This window comes from Neolamprologus brichardi, chromosome 10 (genome assembly GCF_056152115.1).
Source record: "Neolamprologus brichardi isolate AB-2024 chromosome 10, ASM5615211v1, whole genome shotgun sequence".
Classification (NCBI taxonomy): domain Eukaryota; kingdom Metazoa; phylum Chordata; class Actinopteri; order Cichliformes; family Cichlidae; genus Neolamprologus; species Neolamprologus brichardi.
The window spans coordinates 11779142-11800795 of record NC_142113.1 but is presented as its reverse complement, the minus strand read 5'-3'; the positions used below and the strand labels follow the sequence as shown (position 1 = coordinate 11800795).

General features: G+C 41.5%; 2 protein-coding genes across 2 annotated transcripts; both read left to right on the top strand.

The window, feature by feature from the left end:
* The first annotated feature begins 347 nt into the window (after positions 1 to 347).
* On the top strand, positions 348 to 2995 carry bkgd (beta-keto-L-gulonate decarboxylase). The gene is made up of 8 exons (XM_006799435.3): positions 348 to 517; positions 596 to 694; positions 861 to 934; positions 1021 to 1122; positions 1255 to 1431; positions 1652 to 1801; positions 1888 to 2004; positions 2139 to 2995. The coding sequence occupies exons 1-8, from the start codon at positions 451 to 453 to the stop codon at positions 2310 to 2312; spliced, it is 960 nt and encodes a 319-aa protein (XP_006799498.1). The 5' UTR covers positions 348 to 450; the 3' UTR covers positions 2313 to 2995.
* Positions 2996 to 3964: 969 nt separating this feature from the next.
* akap10 (A-kinase anchoring protein 10) lies at positions 3965 to 20927 on the top strand. Its single transcript, XM_006799436.3, has 15 exons — positions 3965 to 4178; positions 6879 to 6926; positions 7844 to 8023; positions 12264 to 12755; positions 14276 to 14374; positions 14881 to 14965; positions 15119 to 15242; positions 15576 to 15712; positions 17565 to 17709; positions 18066 to 18233; positions 18474 to 18583; positions 18984 to 19066; positions 19500 to 19552; positions 19701 to 19793; positions 19882 to 20927. Exons 1-15 carry the CDS (start codon positions 4157 to 4159, stop codon positions 19885 to 19887), a joined length of 1845 nt encoding a protein of 614 aa, XP_006799499.1. The 5' UTR covers positions 3965 to 4156; the 3' UTR covers positions 19888 to 20927.
* Positions 20928 to 21654: the final 727 nt, after the last annotated feature.

Below are 21654 nucleotides of genomic sequence, written 5' to 3'. Positions count from 1 at the left end.
AGCAACTTGCGACAAATGTAAAGTGTCTCCTGATGTGTGAATCACATTCATCGTCCTTGTCGTGGTCTGCATTATTTAATGAGCTCTGTCTTAGGATATTTGCTTTAAATGTAACCAACTCTATGAACTGGTGTGCAGTTCATAGAGTTGGGAGATTTCCGGAGCCCAAAGACCGCACTTCTAGAGCCAAGCCAATAATAATGCTTTCCTTTTTATCTAGATGGAATTATTAATTATTACGGCGAATATGGGCGATTTTTTGTTCGATTTTTAAGTGAAAGAAATAACCAATGTCTTTAAATTGGATGAGGAAACACTTCCGATGAGGGTTATCATCTTGTTCTTATTTACTCTTTGTTTGAAGTTATCCCTGGTCCTGTCCGCTTTTTCTTATCCATTTTCCCTGCACCTCTAAACTGTATCCCAGCGCGCTCACTCTCAGGTGGATCTATGGCAGACACCAGCAAAACCGAGAAGGTTCAGCTGCACGCCCCAGATCTAGAAGAGCTGCGTGGCGGTAAGCTCTGATATGTAAGCGCAAAGTTGTGCATGTGTGTTCATGTGACTGGGTGCTAATGAAGGTGTTTGGTTGCAGTATTACAAGCAGGACTGGAAACCAACTTTGCTGAAGTTCAAGTGAGTGTTGTGGAGTGTCCGGATCTCACCAAAGAACCCTTCCAGTTTCCTGTCAAAGGTAGGAGCCTATCAAGAACACATGTGTGATTAAAAACGAATGTATAAGCATTTTGGTCAATTTAAAACACTTCATAAAACATGCATATGAGTGGGGATGAGCTTCATTTGCAGACTGCGTATCAGAAACACCGTGAAAGATTCTTAATTTCGCCTGTACCCTGCAGGCTTGTGTGGAAGCCCTCGCATCACTGATGTTGGTGGTGTGCCATACCTGGTGCCTCTGGTCAGAAAGGAAAAGGTAGTTTTTAAAATAAAAGAATTGCATTGAGAAACTTTAGTGAAAGGTTTTGCTAAAGCATATTCAGCATCTTCTTCTACTGTCAGGAATACAACATGAACACTGTATCAAAGGAGCTGGAACTTCCGGGCGCTTTCATCCTCGGTGCAGCAGCTGCACCCAATAGAATAGTTGGAATGAACGCAGAGGTGAATTGCCTTCCTTCTAATTCAAAGTGCTTCACTCAGCAAATGACCTCAGTATAAACTAGCTGTCATTATAATCTTGAAAGGGCAGTTTGGTACGGCAGCAGTCAGTGGAATGAATGTTCTTGTCCACAGCTGATGCCTCTGGTTCTGACCGAGGCAGGGGGAAGGCCCGCAGTGAACAGCAGCTACTTCTCCTCCATCAATCCAGCTGACGACCAGTGTCTGCTAGAAAAATACAGCGACAAGTTCACAGACTGCAACTTTGGGCTGCTGGGAAATCTGTATGCTTGCGAAGGGAAACCTGGAAAGGTAATCAGTCATAGCCTTTTAAAAAATGCACTCTCATCCTGATTTGGCTTTTGGAAAATAAAGAACTAGTTATACTTAAACATAATTATCTGTAAGTAAATAAAATTGCTGATGTTGTTTTGCGTGAACTTCAGCCCCATTTAATGAGAGAATAAACATTAACAAGAGTTGTGTGCCTAAACATGCTGAGTTGGTAGTCTTCGCCCGTGTGCCTCTGCAGGTCATAGAGGTTCAGGCAAAGAGGAGAACAGGAAGTCACAGTCTGGTGACGGCCTTGCGGACGAGCCTTGAAGCTCATTACCCTGATAAAAGTCTGGCCCTGGGAGGCACCTTCATCATCCAGAAAGGGAAGGCTAAAATCCACATCATGGTAAATAGTGGACACGACACAGAGCATGTTACAGACTGCTGCTGGCACAGCCACGTGCTTTGATTTGTTTCCTTGCCTGTCAACAGCCAAGAGAGTTCTCAGTCTGTCCCCTCAACACCAACGACGACGTCAACAACTGGCTCAAGCACTTTGAGGTCAGCTCTCCACTCATCTGCCAGTCGGTGCTCGTATCCAGAGACCCTGTAAGTTAAAGCCAATAGACTCACACCTCAGCGTGATGCAGAAATCTAAAAAGATCTGGTTATAGTTTTATTACCTGATTACGGTGTTTTTGTTCAGTAGGCTTCTTTGTAATGTCCGCCTGGTTGCTTTGCAGGGCCTGGACCTGCGTGTGGAACACACCCACTGCTTCAGTCACCACGGAGAAGGTGGCCACTACTACATAGACACTACACCTGACAGTGTGGAGTATCTGGGCTACTTCATGCCTGCAGAGTTTGTCTACCGCATCGACAGGCCGAAGGAGACCCATGGAGTCGGACGAGATTGAAAAACTGCATAAAACATGTTGGCAGCACAGAATCGTCTGATAATCTAAACTGAGGCGACTCATTGATTCATTTAAAGCATGTTACATTTCACACATAAAAAAATCACTGCACGTGAATCAATAAAATAAAAGAATCCCAATGAAGTGATCTGAATTGTGTGAAGAAAAAAAAGGTGGACAGTGACATCACAACGCTGACGTACTTTGGACCTTGGCAAACATTAATGCTTGCCGACTCTACTGCAATCAAAAAAGTTGTGCAACGTGTTGCAGGCTAGACTGTTGCAGTAGGTAAAGCTGCTTAGAGAAAGCTAGCTTTTTAAAAACCTCCATGGCCAACCTGCCCACACCCTGGATTCACTTATTTGTATGATTAGGCCTCTTGTGGGTGTGTGCACAATGTGCTTGATTAATACCCACCTCACATCGCTTTCTTATACTTCCACTTGCTGAAACAGGGTAGAATAGCAGTGCTGGTGCTTAGAAAGACAAGTGGTGTAAGCGTATAACTGTGTACACCTAACCAGTGATATTGTAAGTAAATCAGATTTTAGTGTTTTAAATCCGTGTCATTTCAAATAAATCTTTCCTCAGCGGAAAACTGTCACAGCAAAATCGATGGAAAGATGTGTTACTTGTAACGAACTTTGTCATTTAATTAATAAACCAAGACAATGGTTTTCTTCTGAGTGGCTTTTTTTAAAATGTGTGTTGTAAAATAACTATATATTCTGTTTGGTAAGGTTCAAGTAAGCTGTGGGAAAGGCTGAAATGATTTTCTGTTGGTACCAAGGGGTCAAAGTGTGCCAAGGAAATATCCCTGACACCATGACACCAGCCTCAACCACTGAGACAAATAAGGATAGATGCATGTTTTTATGTTGTCTACATGAAATTTCGACCCTACCATTCGAAAGTTGCATCACTAAACATTCATCACCAAGCCGCGTTTTTCTTATCGTCTATTACCCAGTTTTGATTAACCTGTGCAAACTGTAGGCCCTCTTTGCTTTTTTTTTAACAGACAAATGTGATACGTGGTGTGGTTGTCTACTGCTTAGCCTATCTGCTCCATGTTCAACGTGTGTTCAAAGATGCTCTTCTGCATACCTCGATTGTAACAAGACAGTTAAATCACCTCTCTTCCCTATTCTGATGTTCTGTTGAAACTTCAGCAACCATGTCTTCGTGTTTGAATGAATTACATTGCTACCGTCTGATTGGGTGATAGTAGAACTTTGAGGCTTTCTAAATGTTTCTCCCTAGTATTTGGGGAAACATTTTGGAAGGAACGTTTAAGAAATTTTCCCTAAAGGCTATTTAAAGGTTCTTGTACAGCTACATGTATAGCCAGCAGGCATACAGGCTTTTAATATTATCTGTTTCACCGTGGGCATACCATGTTTCCAATATAATAATTAAATTAATGTAATTAATAAAAATTAAAAAAAAGTAAAATTTGTTTTTATTTTTATTTTATTTAAACATTTTAAATACTTCTATCAAAATGTAAAAACCAAATCACTTATCAAAGGTGACTCTTATAGCTTTAATATTCTTCACGTTCAAAGAGCGCCCTCTGGTGACCAACGCAGGCGGTACACCATTTCCCACAATGCTGCTGCCGCACCAGCCCGGAAGTGAGACGTTTATTGACAATATGGCTGCCGAACTGGGTTTCGGATTTGCAGAAATATTTTAATTGACAGCGGTAGCCGTGGCTGCGACAATAACCCGTTTCCAGCTCAGGAGTGTACGCGACAGTTGCATTTGAATGAAGACAACCGCGAATCCACGGGATGGTGTCAGTGAGCTGAGGAAACGTCCAGAGTGTGAATCCCGTCATGTCGTTTTTCAAGAGGAAAGGTGAGGAAAAAGCTCCCGCTGAACGCTGCAACGTCGATGGTAGCTAGCGCCGCGGAGAGGGGTGCCCGATAATATGTGACTGATGAGGTTGTCAGTGCATAAATTAGCCGTGAAAACTGAGGCGTTTGAGGGGATACGTTTCCTCCTTTGCCGCTGCTCCTTTCTGCTTTTACATGATTAGCTTAGCGCTGGCCTCACTGCCCCCCCCCACCCCCTTCCTGATTTATCTAACTTCATGTTAGCCGGGGTGGCATTAAATCCACCACAGAAACCTGCCACAAGTCTACATCAACGCCTTCCTGTCTGCAGACATAATTCAGGGCTTTCATAGCATCAAAGGAACACTGTTATCTGCTCCAAAGCAACGCTTGTGTCGAAATGTTCAGTAGCAGCTAGCTAGCTCTGTTGAGGTATTTTCATACATACTTAACAAGCAAGATATGTCAGAAATATTACCGGTGACAGGTTGTGTCTCAGTCAGAGCTGTTAATTATCAAAAGGACACACGTTTCCTGTAACACATTTGGCTGTAGAGAACCTGGAGTTGGCTAATGCTAATTTTCAGTCACTATATTGAGTAGAACCTAGATGGGCTAGGCCTGCTTTTTTCTGTATTTTTTTTTTTAACACAACGTGACAATGAATTTCAGTTCAAAGCCCCACAGTTTAACCTCTTTTGTGGTCATTGTGAAGGCTGGAGTCACACTGACAGGCGTCTTTTGTGTCTGATCTACATCTTTTTTTAAAGTGGGTGGGCAAAATGTCAGATTCGCCACCACCTACAAATGAGCCCTAATCTGAAACCCTGTCAACCAAACTGAAAATTATAACATTAAGGGGGATAGAGTAGGTGTAGCAAATACATTTGGAAAAGAGAGAAAGGACTTTATTTTTCTGCTGCACGATCCTACAACAGGTGACAACAGGTTTGTCTGACGCTTTTGATAGAAATCACACAATAAGAAAAAATATATAAAGGCCAGAGAGGCCATTAATAATGTAGTCAATAGATCTCCTGTCTCATTTCCTTGGGAAGCCACCATAATAACTTCACTGCTGAAACTATCCTGCGGTTTGGTATCCCCTAAAGATTAGTGGTTTTTCCTGGTGGCAGTGACAGTGACAGTGACTAAAACAGCTGACACAGCAGATCACCAAAATGAGGAAATATAGACTTCACTTATCCATACCCAGAATGCTGCTCAGGTTTGACAGGAAGTGAATTTGTTCCCTGTTAGGAGGAAGAATTTCAATGCCAAAAAAAGGAGGAAGTGAAAGTTTTACTATGAAATTTGAATGCAATTTTCCACTAAGTCACAGACACTCTGTTCATACGTTATTGTAAGTAATCTTTGTAGTTATTAAAAGTTTATTATTTTATGTTACTAGTTTTTCTTAATAGTAGCATCCATTTCACCCACCTGTCATTGTCCTGTAATAACATTAACATTACGTAAAAGCATTACTTCACTGTAGTTATTTGCATCATTGTGTTTTAGTCCAGTTGTGTAAAAATGACTGGGGTCCAGGCTTTTTAAAAACCATGTCGCTTCTCTGTGGCAGACAGCCTGTCGGTCTCAGCCAACATTGACTCTTGGTTGATACACACACACACACACACACACACTCAGATATGGCTCCATCCCAAATGTCTCACATAAAGAGCGTCTTCAGCTCCATTTGTTCAGGCCTCCCGTTCCATTTTGTCATGTCACTGCTTGAAACGGTCACTTGGCCCAACCAAACTGCTTCATCCGGAGATATGAGTGGAGGGTCACTCTGATGAATGGTTGCCACTATGTCTGCCAGCATGCACTCATTCCCCTGCAGGGTGCACACATCATTCTTTTTGGTTAATTTGACAGCTGCAGAGCTTTGGAATGGCTTCACATATCTGCTGTATTATATGCACTGTGTATTTTTCCGGGACAATCAGTAAATCTTGGTGACCTTCAGGTGTAAACTAGCGTACAGTCATGTGAAGGAAAACCAGAACTGATAGACCAAGGTCACAAATTGTAGGACTCTAGTATAAAAGCCCCGACTGTCTGCACGCTGTAAAGCAGTGATTCTCAAACTGCGGTGTATAGAGGCCGTGGATGACCATGGAATAATCTGAAGTTGAATGAGCATAATTCATGTGGGGAAAGTAAGCAAAAAGATTGCTAATGATGCTCTTTGGAGCTTTTTAATTTAGAACTGTGGGGTCTGTCCTACAAACTCTTTATCTTTGGAAGTGGAGGATGTTGGGAAAAGTTTGCGAATGACTCATAAAGCAGGATGGACATTGTTTTCACATTTTAGAACCCAGTTTTGAGGTTTAACCCACATCTGTCAGCAGCAGTGTGGCCAGGTGGAGGAAAGCATATGTAAGGGCTAATTAACTATTAACACAGACTAGCACCACACAGTGTGAAACGACATTGCCATGATAGCGACTAACAATGTATTTTTTTTTTTTTTTTTGCCTTTTCAGTAGTTTTCAGTTCTGCAGATATTATTAAGCAGCCTTTCTTAGAAGTCTGTTTTAGAGTTCAACAAGTGTTACCGAATCGTTGTTGTGGGAAACACATCCCCACCCCACGACATCTACTCTTCAGTGAAATCTCATGTATTGATTCTTCACCCTCCCCGTATTATGATTCAAAACACTGCTTGCTTCTCCATTTCCAACCACTGCTCTCATCTTTCTCCCCACAGCCAAAAGCAAAGAACCTGAGAAAGGGACAGACACTAAAGTCAATAGAGGTGAGTTCCTCTTTACTCTTGTGAGGTTATGGAAGGTTTGGTAGTTGTAGCTGTGTTTGGTGGCAATATAAGCACAAATATCCAGTGTTGTTGTTGTTTTTTTAAATGTTTTTTTGTGTTTTTTGATGCGCTTGTGTACCCTCGCCCACTTTGAGCTGACTTGGAAAAAAGTGCATCTCTGATTGCTCCGCCAGCAACATTACAGGATGGTCTTAAAATGTATAACAGGATTACATTTCCTCAAAGAAGGGCTTAGACTGTATTTAAAAGTTTGAAATGAATTCACAGATCCAAAGCAACAGCAGCAGTCGGAAAGCTTGAGCTTAATTAAACGTGAAAAGCAAATCATTTACTTTGGCTTCATCCACTTACACAAGCCACTTAAATTTTGTAATTACATTTCTAGAAATTATTATAACCTCTAGATGACAAATAGAGACAAACATGTGATGTGAATGCAAATGAATGGTTGCGTTTATTATGTAATTGTAAGTCTTTTTCCTGCTTCTGGCTTTCCCTTATTCTTGAGGTATTGCTGTGGAAGAATTGTTCTTATGTGGTGTTAAAAAGGTCTTAAATGATCACAGCTGAAAGATTCATAACTCTTTCCTTTGGTTTTCTCTAAGTATCTTTAATCAGTGCTGGTTAAACTGTCTCGCGGACAGAAGCTGTAGCCTCTAGCTGCTAACAAAGCTCACAGTGAAACAAACACTGAGCAGTCTGTCTTCTCAAGCATCTGCCACAGCCTGAGGCTTTGTGTACACTATGAGCTTTTCCAGAAACTCTCACTAAAAGGACCCTTTCTTATAAATCACACTGTTGTCACACATTCAGGCCACTCAGAACATCAATGCTATTATATTCTTTTTCTTCTTTTAACGAAATTCTGTTGTCTCGCTTTCATCTTGTGCTCACAGCTCCAACCAGCCCTCAATCTCCAGGACTGAGGAACCACCATGCCATCCAGGAAGCTGCTGGGCCGAGCCACGTGGCCATCAGCGCCATCTCGGCCAACATGGACTCCTTTGCCCGCGGTCGCACCGCCATCCTCAAGAAGCAGCCGAGCCACATGGAAGCGGCGCACTTTGGAGATCTCGGTACAGAAGCTGCACTCATGAGCTTTTGCGTCGTTTCCAATGATTGCGGAAAAACACCCAGAATAATATTTAGCTATAAAACGTTGTAGATTCAGAATCACATAGACAGAATTTACTTTGGGTTTCTATGAGTTTGATCCAGATGCAGGTTTGTTGTCCCTCTTTGGTTACAGTTATTAATATGTGTATATATAAGGATTCATTTATTTAGTCTGTGACCTTTGCGACAGTTTGAGTTATAACATGCTGCACACTTTGAAGGACCTCTCTGCTGTTCTGTACTTATTTGAATACAATTTGGTTAAACCAAAATGAGTTTTCCTCAGAAATGAATGCAAAAGGATAGGAAACAAGCATTAAGACTGACTTTGTTAACTTGCTCAGAAATTGTTTCCTTATCCCGGAGTTCAAAGTGAAGTTTCCTGGTTATATCGAGTTTCATACATAACGAAACTTTTCTTAGTCATATATTACAAATAAAAGCAGACACGATCTCTCATCTCTGGGGCGACCGTGGCTCAAGAGTTGGGCGTTCGTCTTGTAATCTTAAGGTTGCCGGTTCGAGCCCCGGCTCTCGGTCATTGTGTCCTTGGGCAAGACACTTCACCCGTTGCCTACTGGTGGTGGTCAGAGGGCCCGGTGGCGCCAGTGTCCGGCAGCCTTGCCTCTGTCAGTGCGCCCCAGGGCGGCTGTGGCTACAATGTAGCTTGTCATCACCAGTGTGTGAATGTGTGTTTGAATGGATGGATGATTGTGTATAGTGTAAAGCGCTTTGGGGTCCTTAGGACCAAGTAAAGCGCTATACAAATACAGACCATTTACCATTTAGGTGCTGAAACTGGAGATATGAAGCCTTTGTCTTTGAAAAGTAATTATACATTATTAAAGATAATTAATGTGTTGTTATTTGATAGATTAATTAACAAAGGGTTCACATTGGATGTACTGAAACCAATACAGAAAAGTTCTGACAATCAAGAAAAACACTGCATAGAAAATAAGTACAGTCTTTTAATAGGCTGTCAAAATTCAAAGGTAATTACAGCTGTCACTAAGGTTGGACCGTAAGCTCCTGTTTCTGGTGTTACAGCGATAGTACGCCTCTTGCGTCACTACAAGAGCAGAAACATCCTATTGTCTTATGCAAGTGGCAGTTTTCCCTCATTAATCCTGTGAGCCATTCACTGGGCTACATGTATCAGGTATCGCGAGCACCCAAACATTCCTGTCAGGGTAAGGTTGGCCTTATCTTTTCAGGCAGTGACGTGAGGACGAAAAATACTCTATAATTAGATTCTGTGTACGCTCCCTGGATGTCATGATGTGGAGCGGTGAGCATTCACTGTAGTGACAGGAACTGTACGAGCAGGTGGGGCGTGCCGGATGGAGGTGGAGGAACCTGTGCTGCAGCTTAGACGACAAAGTCTCAATGAGATTTGCTGGGCAGTGGTGATTTCTGGTCTGTGGTTTCAACAGACTGGAGAAGAAAAGGAAGGACGCATTAATGAGGGTGCGTCTAGGAGGCAGAGAGGCGTAGTTTCACGGTTGGATTGAGGGTTTGTGGCTTCTGAAGGCAGGAGCCATGAGGTTTTTTTTGTTTTGTTTTCTTTGCTAGTGTTTAAAATATAAAACAGGTACCACTATGACAGAAATTCAAAGTCATTCTAACAGACATTGAATTACTGTGAAAAGGTTGCAAAGGAAACAGGAGCCTTTGATTATCCCGGCGCAGATGCCAGACTAGTTGCTGTGATTTCTAACAGCTTTCAGTGTTAAGGTGGCCGTGACTGTGTGATCTTTAAGAATCTAAAGAGGCTGACTAAAAGCACCACACACTGCGTGACACATCTTGAAGTACCATCTTGTTTTCAAAGAGCAAACTTAACACTGCCAAACTTCAGCCCACGCTTCAGACGAACTACAGCTGATGTGATGTGATTCAAAATCACGCAAGACAGTCGGGTGTCTAGTCAGGATGGATAATAGAGCACTCAGTTTGCTTAAACACAGTCTCCCTTTGAAGCATTATTTAGCCAGATTACATCGACAGTGACTTCAGTTGCACATTAATGCAAATAACTAATCAGCTGGTCCCATGGGGTGCATTTAGGCATATAGACAGCTGGCTGAAGTTCAAACTGAGCACCACAATGGGAAAGAAAGTTGAATTGAAGACTTTGAACATGGCTTGTGATTTTTGGCAGGCTGATGTGAAGATTTTGAGAAACTGCTGATCTGCTGGGATTTTTCCAAACAACCATCTCAAGGGTCAAAAAAAGAGTTGATATCAAGAGAGCAGCAGTTCTCTGGGTAAAATGCCATGTTTATGTCAGAGGACAGTGGAGAATGGCCTGACTGCTTTGAGATGACAGTAACTCAAATAACCACTTGTTACAACTGAGGTATGCAGAAGAGTGTCTCTGAGCAGATAAGCTAGAGTAGCTGAAGATCACGCTGGGTGCTACTTTTATCAGCTAAGAACAGGAAACTGAGGCTACGATTCACAGAGGCTCACCAAAGTTGGACAAAGGAAGATTGGAAAAACATAGCCTGGCCTGATTAGTCTCGGTTTCTGCCGAAGCATTCAGTTGGTAGGGTCACAGTATGGTGTGAACAGCATTAAAGCGTGGATCTATCCTTTTATCAATGGGGCCAGCTGGTGGTAGTGTAATTGTGTGGGAGATATTTGTTTCATGGTGCACTTTGGAGGACCTTTGGTGGAATGGAAAATTCACATCAAGGATGTGTAGTTGGCAGCATCTGTGTGATTCTATCATGTTGATATGGACCAAAATCTCTGAGTAATGTTTCCAGAATACCTGTAGACTCGGATTGGAGTTTGGAGCATGGTGGGATTGTACAGTCAAAGGTTGCTGTGGATGCCCCTGTAGTTGCTGACCACTTAATCCACGCATGACTGAAAGTATGGACAGGACACACAGATGTGTGCCTGTGACGCACGGTTGTGAAAATTTTGTCTGTGTTAAATCATCTGTTGCATAGTCTAAGATAGGGCTGTGCGATATGACCAAAATCTCATATCCCGATATAAGAATTCTATCGTCCGATAACGATATAAATCACAAAAATGTAACATTTTTTGTAAATTCTGTGAATCTCGGGCAGCTCGTCTTGCGGGAAGTGTTTCCAGCTGCGCGTCATGTAGCTGGAGTCGAGTGTTTTAACCCATGCATGAAACTATACATTTTTAGACATAAGTTGTAAAGGCCGCCGTTTTCTTTGTGAGTATTTATTACACGGCGTGCTGCGGGGGGAAAGCCTGTTTGAGTCTAAGGTTTATTTTTTAGTACCTGGCGGCTCTTTTTTACTTCTCATCCGTAAATAATCTGCTCTTTCACGTGATTCAGTTTATTTTGAAAAGTCTCAACAGGATCTTGAGTTTTATTGTGAAAGGCTTATGTGGAACATAAACAAGCGGACACGTGATGCTGTTACCGTCATTGTTGCCAACCACAAGGCATAAAACAGGCGCTTGTCCATCCTTAGTGTGGTTAAATCAAATATAAGAGAAAGAGAAAGCTTTAAGAAATTAATATAGCCACTACAGTGACCATCAAAACGAAAAAATATTGCCGTAAACAGTTTATTTTGCGACACCACAAAACAAACGATAGCGTAAAATGAAACGATAGACGTTTTTATATCGTCATCCGATATATATCGTTATATAGAACAGCCCTAGTCTAAGACCAACTCCAGACAGAGAATGAGCTGGAAATTCACAAACCTTCAAAACAAATATCCAGGAGTTAGAATTCCCATCACGGCACCCTTCAGTCAGGACCAAATGTTCAGAGAGAGCTGAACACAGAAAATCCTCTTTTTATCTTTCATTTTATGTTGCAGCTCCTATCAATATAGTGTGCACGTTAACTTTGAAGGTTGATGCTGTAAATAAGAATGTAGCCCACAGTCTGTTATTAAACTTGAGCACTTGAGTGAGTAATGTGTGTTCAAAGACAGTGTAAATCTCATTGTCATTTAAACGGAAGTGTTTAACAATGGATGGAATTTCTGCTGTTGTGAGTCTTTAAAAGCAGGCATTAAAGTATATGCTGTGTAAATAGCATAAAGTAAATATCAGTGATTAAGATTTAATTTGTAGTATAAAGATGACATAAGTTTTATCATTAATGAATGCACCTAAGTTGCCTGTTAATAAATGTGTTGTTGCTAAAATTTTACAGTTGAATCAATGAATTATGCTCTGATGTTCCAGGTCACTCCAGTGTGAACTATCAGCCCCAGGAGACGCGCTCTCGCATGTCCAAGACGGTTGAGCAGGCCCTTCAGGACAATGTCGCGATACCGCACTTCATGCATTTCATGGAACTACGAGGTGCAGACCACCTGGTTCGGTTCTGGCTGGAGGCTGAGAGGTTCCGCTCCACCAGCTGGTCACGTGTTAGAGCGCATAGTCTAAACTCTGTCAAACACAGCTCCTTGGCCGAGCCGGTCCCTGCGTCTCCAGACGGCTCAGAGCTCTCAGAACTCACCCAGAAAACGCCCAATGTCCTTGCACGGCACAGTAACAGCGAAGGCTCTACAGTTCAGACTCAGCAGCGGGACTCATCCAGCACAGAAGCAGGAGCGAGACCCGGTACGCCTCGAACAGCAACACCCAGCAGGCAGACACCCTCCAGGTCGGGGACCCCCCTTAAGGTGCAGTCAAACAGCACCCTGCGAGACCTCTCTGACACACTCATGAAAAGTGAGTCGCCTTTAAACACCTTTTTATCTTTACATTTGTTGTCTTGTTTACAGGTTTTTAACTTTCTTTGTGGATTCTATATTTTGACAGTAGAAATTATTTATTATTTTGATGGCCAACCAATCACTTTTCAGTATACTGAGAAATCTTCGTAAATGGCAGCTTTCCTATTTGTCTAAGATTGAAGACCTTAATGTAGATTTGTCAGATCTGTCCAGTACATTTCCTGATGCTGCCGCTCCCTGAGCCTGGTTCTGCTGGAGGTTTCTTCCTGTTAAAGGGAGATTTTTCCTTCCCACTGTCACCAAGTCCTTGCTCAGAGGAGGTCATTTAATTGTTGGAATTTTCTTTGTATTATTGTAGAATCTTTACTTTGCAATGTAAAGGGCCTTAAAGCAACTGCTATTGGGATTTGACACTATATAAATAAAACTGAATTGTATCCTTTGATGCTGTGGCAAATTTGGTACATCAGTAAACTGAAAATGCTACAGTGACCTGTAATGGAAGTGGACACCGGACTGTGTCAGGAGAATGGGGTTGGCACATTGTGCAAACTTGTCCTTTCTCACATGTAGTTTATGACAGGAGAAACTTCAGAAACATTCTCAGTTCTGTGAATACTCGCTTTGGTTTAGGCTAGGGTGCTGCACACAGGACATCCACTCACTTTCCATGATGTCAACAAACCGTTATCTGCTCTGATCTCACACGCACCGTCTCAGACATCACACAGACTTTGTAGAAGGAGCTGACAGCTTTAAGACTGGTTACTGTCCTTGTGTGTTCTTGCATGCAGTTCTTTGATTAATGTCAAAGATAGTACAGGGCTGCAGTGGATGAAAATGGCTTTACATTAGAGCACTGATTTCCAAGGTGTTGGCTGGGACCCCCTAGTGGGTCTTGAAGTTATTGCAGGTGAGCATCATAGATACTTTACAATTGAAAACTCATCTGATTTTAAATTTGTATTTTAGTTTAGAATTAGCATAAATAATTAGGTTACTTTATTTAAAACCAATAAGTTTTGAAATTAGTACAATTTCACAAAGAAGAAAACATGCTATCTTGGTATTGTGTTTTCACATTTTCAGTCTGGCTTAAGTTTGTAAATGGTGCCATTAGGCATTTTTCTGAAGAGCTCAGGATGAAACAACAGGTCTGTGTGAGGTCACATTGGTCACCACATTAAAGGTTTGAGTGGCATTCTTAAGCATGTCATCTCTTTCCGTCCTCTTCGGCTGCACTGGTTTAATGACATTGTGTGAGCATGATTAGTGCCCTCAGCTGTTTATTTTCATGACCCAGCTTGTGAAAACTTCCTAAAAGCAGTGGGTGGAATTGTACACTTGGTTTTTACCGTGACAGAACGAGTCCAACAGCCTGAAACAATTTGACTGTGCGCACAGGCAAAGACATGTGGGCATTAGATTGATGCATTAATTGGTAATTCAGACTGACCACCTGGAGGAAGAGCTTTACTTGAGCATCAGTTGAGAGATAATTTGTGTGTTTCGCAGGTATAGAGAAAGATGCTGTTACTATCTTCACCAAGTACATCTCTCCAGATGCTGTGAGGCCCATCCCCATCACAGAACAGATCAGAAATGACATAGTTGGTAAGACCACAGATGTTGTCTGACTATTTTTAATACAGCACATTATGGTCCATCTGTTCAAAAAGTGCGTGTGTGTTTGTGCGTGCATGTGCGCAAGTGTCCTCACAAACAGCTTCTTCCTCTGGGCCATTCGGACTGTATGTTCTGTCCACTATGCCCCCACACCCCACCCCTGCCCATCCACTTCACTAATCTGAGCCATGGTCTGAGTAACTCGACTCAGACCAAGTCTTTTCTTTGCACTACTTCCAAGCACTTTGCAACTTGTTCTCCAGTGTGTGCCTTTCTCTTGATTTGTATCGGTCTCTCTTTATGGTACATATTTCTCCTATTTGCTATTTATTCATGCTGTCTACCATTTACTCCTGCGCAGTTGGTGTGGAGCATCCACAATTTTGTTGTACATGTACAATGACAATAAAGGGTTATTCTATTCTGCAGTAAGTCTTCTATTTTAAATGTGATCCTGGTGTGTGAAAATATCCGCTCTCTTCTGTTTTGTGTAGCTAAGATTTGTGGAGAAGACGGCATGGTGGACCCAAACTGCTTTGTCATTGCACAGTCGGTAGCCTTCGCTATCTTGGAGCAACAGTGAGTTTCTGTCCATTCATTTCCAAGAGCAGTTAATATTCGCAGCACGTTTTGACGTTAGGATTAAAGCCCGTCCCGTGCCCCGTGTCGTTTCGCCATCCTGTCTTCCACATTGCTGCACTATTCACCTCCCACCTGCTTTCTGATTTCCAGGCACTTTAGCGAATTCCTGCGGAGCCATCATTTCTGTAAATACCAGATTGAAGTGTTGACTAGTGGCTCTGTGTTCTTGGCTGACATCTTGTTCTGTGAGTCAGCTCTTTTCTACTTCTCCGAGGTGAGTGGGCCTACTGGTTCCTCAAACATGATTTATTTGTACCTGATCATTACACATTTTCACACTGTTTCAGTTAGAAGAATGACAGTTTTCTAGCTATAACACACAGTCTGTGCCTCCTCTTGGCTCTGTACACCTTTCCATACAGACAGGAAACTAAACTGAAGACAGTAAACATAAGAAACCCGTAGATGCTCCTGTTACAGTGTCACTGATATGATACAAAACTCCATCCACAAAGAAAGAGTAAACATTTAACAAAAGATGTCCTGTCAGCATATACACAGTGAGGTTCACTAGAATTTTCTCTCTTCTTTGTTTTCCTTCTCATAGTTCATGGAAAAGGAAGAAGCAATGAATGTACTGCAGTTCTGGTTGGCGGCAGACAACTTCCAGAACCAGCTAGCAGCTAAAAAGGGCCAATATGATGGCCAGGAGGCTCAAAATGATGCCATGATTCTCTACGACAAGTAGGTCCTCTGTGTGTGGTTGTAAGATGTTATTGTGTCTGATTTAACCAGTTACTTTTTCTAAAAGTGTGGAGGTTGACTTTATTGTTGGAAGTTGCTGTCATGTTGAGGTCATTCTTTCTTTTGAGTTTGAGAGGAAAGTAATCTGAGACTCTTTCAGTGTTTTCTTTTGTTAAAAGGTTGCTCCTCTTTGTTTCCTTCGTCATTCATTTTCAGTCCAGATTTCACCTAAATCTATCAAGTTATCATCAAATATGAGTTTTAAGAGTAGTGTGCGCTCAGTAATGGTGTTTCATTGAAGACCTTCATTCCTGGTGTGATTAAATTGGTGCGTTTTTATCTTTGGGTACATTTTTTGGTGATCAGTGACAGTGAATCAGCAGCAGTGAGTGTCTGCACACGGTCAGGTTGAAGGATGGTTCAGCTGTACTTGTGTCTTTGACTGACTACTGTGGAGTACACTCTGCCTGCTAGCCTTGTAAGCCTAAAATGATAAAACTAGTATTTAAAGCTTATTAAATTATTTCTGTTTTGTTATTTTAAAGTGAAGTCTTTGGACCATTTTCCATTTACACATGAGAGAGGAAGCTTTACATCTAGTGGAGCTGCTGCTGACAGTAGGTGGGGCAAGTTGTGGGAGCATGCAAATGCCATTACAAAACAAATTTTAGTAGTCAAACAAACATTGAACTTATTTCAAGACCAAACATATTCAGATTTTCCAATTTGGGTATGTTTGTACTGTGACCCTGAGCATTAGAATTGAAAGTTGACAGAAAAGTTTGCTGATGGTAGTTAAACTGTGATATGCAAACGGCAGCAATGTTTACACGCAATGTGTCAGACACGGTTGATGTCACGTTAGTTTGGAACTGACTCAATGTAAAAGTTCAGTAAACGAGAATGTTATATAGGCTAGCAACTAATCTTTTCCACTTGTTGCCAAAAAAAGGCCACAGTGATGACAAACAGCAATTTGATTTCGATATTTCGCTAATGGGATCGGCTGTATTGTCCAATTCAGCAACTTGCTAGCACGCACGTTCTCTTGGACATGTAGTGGTTTCAGAGTTCACCAGTGGCGTATTTTATTTAGCAGAACAAAATCTCGGAAGCTCATATTTACCTTTGACCTAATTTCAGGCACCTTCACAAAAACAAACCACATATAAATAGTCCTAAATTCAAAAATCCTAATGTTCCTGCAGCACGGTTCTCATAAAACTAACACAGGCAGTTGTCAGACAACCTAACATATTGGCCTAAGATTACAGACCTAAACTTTGGTTTAATGGGATTTTTGGGGCATAAGGAAGAGGCTGACATCATCTGTTGAAATACGAAAAAATTAATTATTGAAGATCTTTGTCTTTCTTAGACTTTATCTACTGCACTCTACTTGGCATTTATGAAGATTAGTCTGTCAGCCATGAAGAATTGTGATGTTTTAATGTGTTGGTTGATATTCAGTGGAGGCTTTCCACCAGGCTCACAGTAAGTTAAACTGTGCAGATAGTTTGTTTCTCTTTGTTAAGAATGAGAAGGTAAAAGGTCAGTAATTCATCTATAGTGAGATGACAGTAGTGGAATCTTGCATTTTCCTCCTCTTAGCTTCAACTTTGTTATATTTGCTGGGAGCTATTTTGCTTGAATTGTAATTATTTTTTTTCATAAATGTCACCTTTTTGCACACTAAATAGTTTACAGCGTCACGCTAAATCATCTGCGCTTTATAGAGTAAGATTTAAAAGCCTTGAGGTTTTGTCTGAATTGTTCAGTTTTCATTAATATCTTAAAAAAAAATGGCACCCTTTTCTGAAGCTCTTTGCATATTCTTCTATTATCCCTTCAGGTATTTCTCACTCCAGGCTACCAACCCTCTGGGCTTCGGTGACTCTGTGCGGATGGAGATAGAGTCAAATATCTGCAGAGAGGGAGGGCCACTCCCTGACTGTTTCACCACTCCACTCAGACAGGCTTGGACAACCATGGAGAAGGTCAGATCATCTGATAGAAAAACACGCCAAGGTCTCAGTGTTTAATAGAGGTTTTCTCCTAAGGATAAAGGGATGATGAAAATGAAACACTAGAAGAGAAGCATGTGAAGGCCTTATTTAATTAGGTTTGTGATTTGAAAAGAATCCTCCATAAAGGTTTTTTTTGTTGCAAGTCACTGACAAATCGTCCCATTACACCACTGATAAATGCTTCTGGTTTTGGTTAATGAAAGGAAAGCTGAAAACTGTTGTTAGAACATAAAGGTCAGAAGGGAATCTCTGTAACTTGTGCCCAGAAATATATCAGAAAGCTCATTAATTTCTCCCAGAGTTCACCCTGCTTTGCATTCGTTCAGGTCTACATGCCAGGTTTCCTGTCCAGCAACCTTTACTACAAATACCTGAGTGACCTCATCAATTCAGTGCGGGCCGATGAGTTTGTGAATGTCAGCACTCCAGGTCAGGGCGGACCGATGGACAACGACCGCTCAAGTTCAAATGTCAGCGAGAGCTCTCACACTCAGGTGACCCACACCTTCAGCCCCTGCAGGGATGTCTGCTGACATTTAGACCTGTCCCGCCTCATTACACGGATAATAAAGATATTTTTGTTAATGTCAAATGTTCATGACCATTCATGTCATTTAGTTGTCTTACACAACAAAACAATGTAGGGATGGAGATATAACGATGCCAAATGACATTTTATATAAGTGCTATCTGTAATGCTGCTAAAAATGCTGTTCATGGTCTGTTCACTGCAGCAAAGTGCCAGAAAGGCAGCAATCAAAATCCTCAAAAACTTTGACGAGGCGATAACGGTGGACGTTGCCAGCCTGGACCCTGAGACCTTGTACCAGCGGCCGTACGCTGGGTGAGTGTTTGTGCCTCTATCCAGTGACAGAAAATGTTAATCTTTTCAAAGATTAACTGTTGCTTGATTTATGGTTTTGTGTTTCCTTGCTGTTACCTTCGCTTTTCTCTCCTTTTATGTTCCTTTGATTGCTGTTTGGATTTAGTGCTTGTACGTGTTTTGTTGTTATTGACTCCGTCGTGGGGTTTTATGAGCGTGCTTTGAAAAATCATGTGCAGAAATAAATCAAGAGAATGATCTTATTGAAAGACAGAAGTTTAGTCTGGGAGATTTGCTTTTATCCTCTTGCTGAAATTACAGTTGTTGAAGGGATACGCATACCCTCACCCCAGTGCTGGGATGGTGTGTGTTTGTGTGCGGATGTGCCTGAGGCTCAGTTTTGTCCTGTTTGTCTTCTCAGAAGGATGACATTTGGGAAAGTGAATGAGCTGGGCCAGTTTATCAGGGAGGCAGAGCCAGAGCCGGATGTGAAGAAATCCAAAGGTATGATACGGTCACACTTCTCTCACCCTACACTCTGTCATATTTTTATCTGCTTTCTCCTTGCCATGAAAGTCATGAATATAAATCTCATCTTCTTCCTATAGCTCATAGTGCTCTGAAATATTTAGCAACTTTTCCCTTATTATAGATGATAAAAAAACAAAACAACAGCTTCACTACTTTCCGGGTCCAGCGAGATAAAAATCTTAGCTTATTAGAGTGCCCTCTATAGGACTAGAGCAGGGTATGACAAACTGACTTCTTACTGATTAAATATTATTCATGTGTTAATGAAGGAACTGGAGATGAATTACTTAATGACTTAACTTTGATAATCCTTCTAAAATGCTAAGATTAGCCTTCAGTTTTTAGCCATGTTAATGATTTCTGCTTAGCAATGAAGTCATCTTGTCTTCTCACTCCTCTCACTTAGGTTCCATATTTTCTCAAGCCATGAAGAAATGGGTCCAAGGCACCTCGGATGAGGTGAGATTGCACTATGCTGAGTTATCATAAATGATTAAATAGCTCCAAGCCCATAGCAGTGCTCTCTCAGCGGTGTGTATAAAACGTCACATTATACCAGTCCATTAAAGAATATAAATAGAATGCATTGTGTGCACTGTGACCAAAGGCCCAGGAGGAGATGGCGTGGCAGATTGCCAAGATGATTGTCAACGACGTTGTTCACCAGTCAAACCACGACAGCCCCGGCAAGGCCACCAAGGTACGCAACCACACTCAGCAGTCTCATTCCTGCGTGCATGTGGGATAACTGCAGGATCTCTTAAGTGTCTTTTTCTGTCTGTCTGCAGTTATGACCCCACTGAGGAGCCAAAGGACTGTCACTCCCTGCAGATTCTGGCCAAGCCAGTGATAAACAGTACACAGAGTTCACACTGCAATGAACTGCATTACTTTGAGAAAGAACAAGGCATTTTATCACTTCTCCAACCACCAGGTGTGCATGTGTGCGTGTGTGTGTTCGTGTAGCTGAGAGCTTGGATGAGTGATTGTTCACACTTGGGCTAATAGAAAACTTGAAGTACATCATTGTTCCACTCTTCCTGCTCCATAACACTATAAAGGTACACGTGTTGAGAGTAAAGCAAAGTGCATCAGGCTGGAGGAAGGAAACTTTTGGCATGATACCAGGAGTAGCTGCAGCATGTCAGTCAACGCTCTCACTTTTGTCTTATCTCGGACCTGCGGAGGATGCAACAATAGCAACGTTTTGTTCACTACTTGACACACCTGCCCACGCTTTTTATAACCATTCCTTGTTTTTACATGAACTTCTGTCTTTTGGTCAGCCGCTTAAAGGGTTGTTGGTTTGGAACGTTGTACAGTTTTTGCATACGCTTCCATGAGGCTGCCCAGAGAGGCATTGCCAGCTGTTTACTGGTGTTAGCTGACGTAGCTTTACTTGTTTGGTACTGTACAACATCTGGAAATGTTACAGTGAAGAAGAGTGGATTCAGTTCTTGGACTTGTGGACCTTCTGTATAAATATCCTGGCACCTTTACAGAGCATAGAAGAAAATACTCCCAGTTGTGTTGGAAAACTCCAAAACTCCTCGTCCTAAATGTTCTATGTATAAATATCTATTTAGATTTCTGGTTTACCCCAAATATTAATGTTAATTTTTTATGGTGATTGCTGATTTTTTTTTTTTTTTTTTTTTTTTGGCTGTTTTTTTTTTTTAACATGTCACTGAAACAGACTTCAGTGATGAGCGGACTGTTTAACTGGAAGGTGAAATAAATGATTTTTTAAAAAAAAGTTTTTTTTGAGCCTTACCAAGATGTGGATAAGAACCAGAACAGACTCTTGGTACTATGTACCACTAATGACATCTATGTGTACTTAATCTATAATATATTTAAATTGTGTTTGATTTAAATACATATATTATGAAACTTTGTCTGTCTGTCAATTATTTTTTCTTCCGCTGACACAGTTTTGCTACATTAATGTTAAAATGTGGGAAAAGATCCTTGTGCCAATACCCATAGGGTGGACAGTTATCACCTCTGACCAGGTGGGGGCAATGTTGAATATGCTGTTATGTTTAGGGTAAAACTAAAAACGAGGTGATGTATTTCTTTCTTCCTCTATTAGGAGGCATTCTGATTTTTATTATAACATGTCCAGGAAAATGCAACAATTAAAAACTATAAACTACAGCTGAAGGGGCTCAAAAATAGCCTGTTAGTGCAGCATTTCATATCTTTAATTCATTTTAGTAGTGGATCTTATTTGTGGTTAATCACATAAAGTTAAGTTGAAGATAAAAATCAGCGTGAAACAGGCTCTCATGTTGTCTGGGGAAATAAACTTTACAGATGCTTCCTGGCCAGTCCACGGCACGGTCTGCAGACGGTTTAAGAAGATCTTGTGGAATGAAAACTTGCACGTGCAGAGGCAACGCCCACCTCAAATACACAAAACCCCCTCCCCTCCTCAGCTCTGACCGGTAGGGGGGTTGTTATGGTAACTGAGGGACAGTCCTGTTACCTTGCGTCAAGAAGTAACTACAATGACCACCTTTAGACTATATGAATGCTCAGGGTCAGTTTGTTTGACG

Excerpts from the sequence above, each read along its gene's own strand:
- akap10 (XM_006799436.3), top strand. The coding sequence starts at position 4,157 with ATGTCGTTTTTCAAGAGGAAAG. Across the intron at positions 4,179-6,878 it reads GTCGTTTTTCAAGAGGAAAG|CCAAAAGCAAAGAACCTGAG; the intron begins GTGAGGAAAAAG and ends TTCTCCCCACAG. Across the intron at positions 19,067-19,499 it reads GGATGTGAAGAAATCCAAAG|GTTCCATATTTTCTCAAGCC; the intron begins GTATGATACGGT and ends CCTCTCACTTAG.
- bkgd (XM_006799435.3), top strand. The coding sequence starts at position 451 with ATGGCAGACACCAGCAAAACCGAGAAGGTTCAGCTGCACGCCCCAGAT. Across the intron at positions 1,432-1,651 it reads GCGAAGGGAAACCTGGAAAG|GTCATAGAGGTTCAGGCAAA; the intron begins GTAATCAGTCAT and ends GTGCCTCTGCAG. Across the intron at positions 1,802-1,887 it reads AGGCTAAAATCCACATCATG|CCAAGAGAGTTCTCAGTCTG; the intron begins GTAAATAGTGGA and ends GCCTGTCAACAG.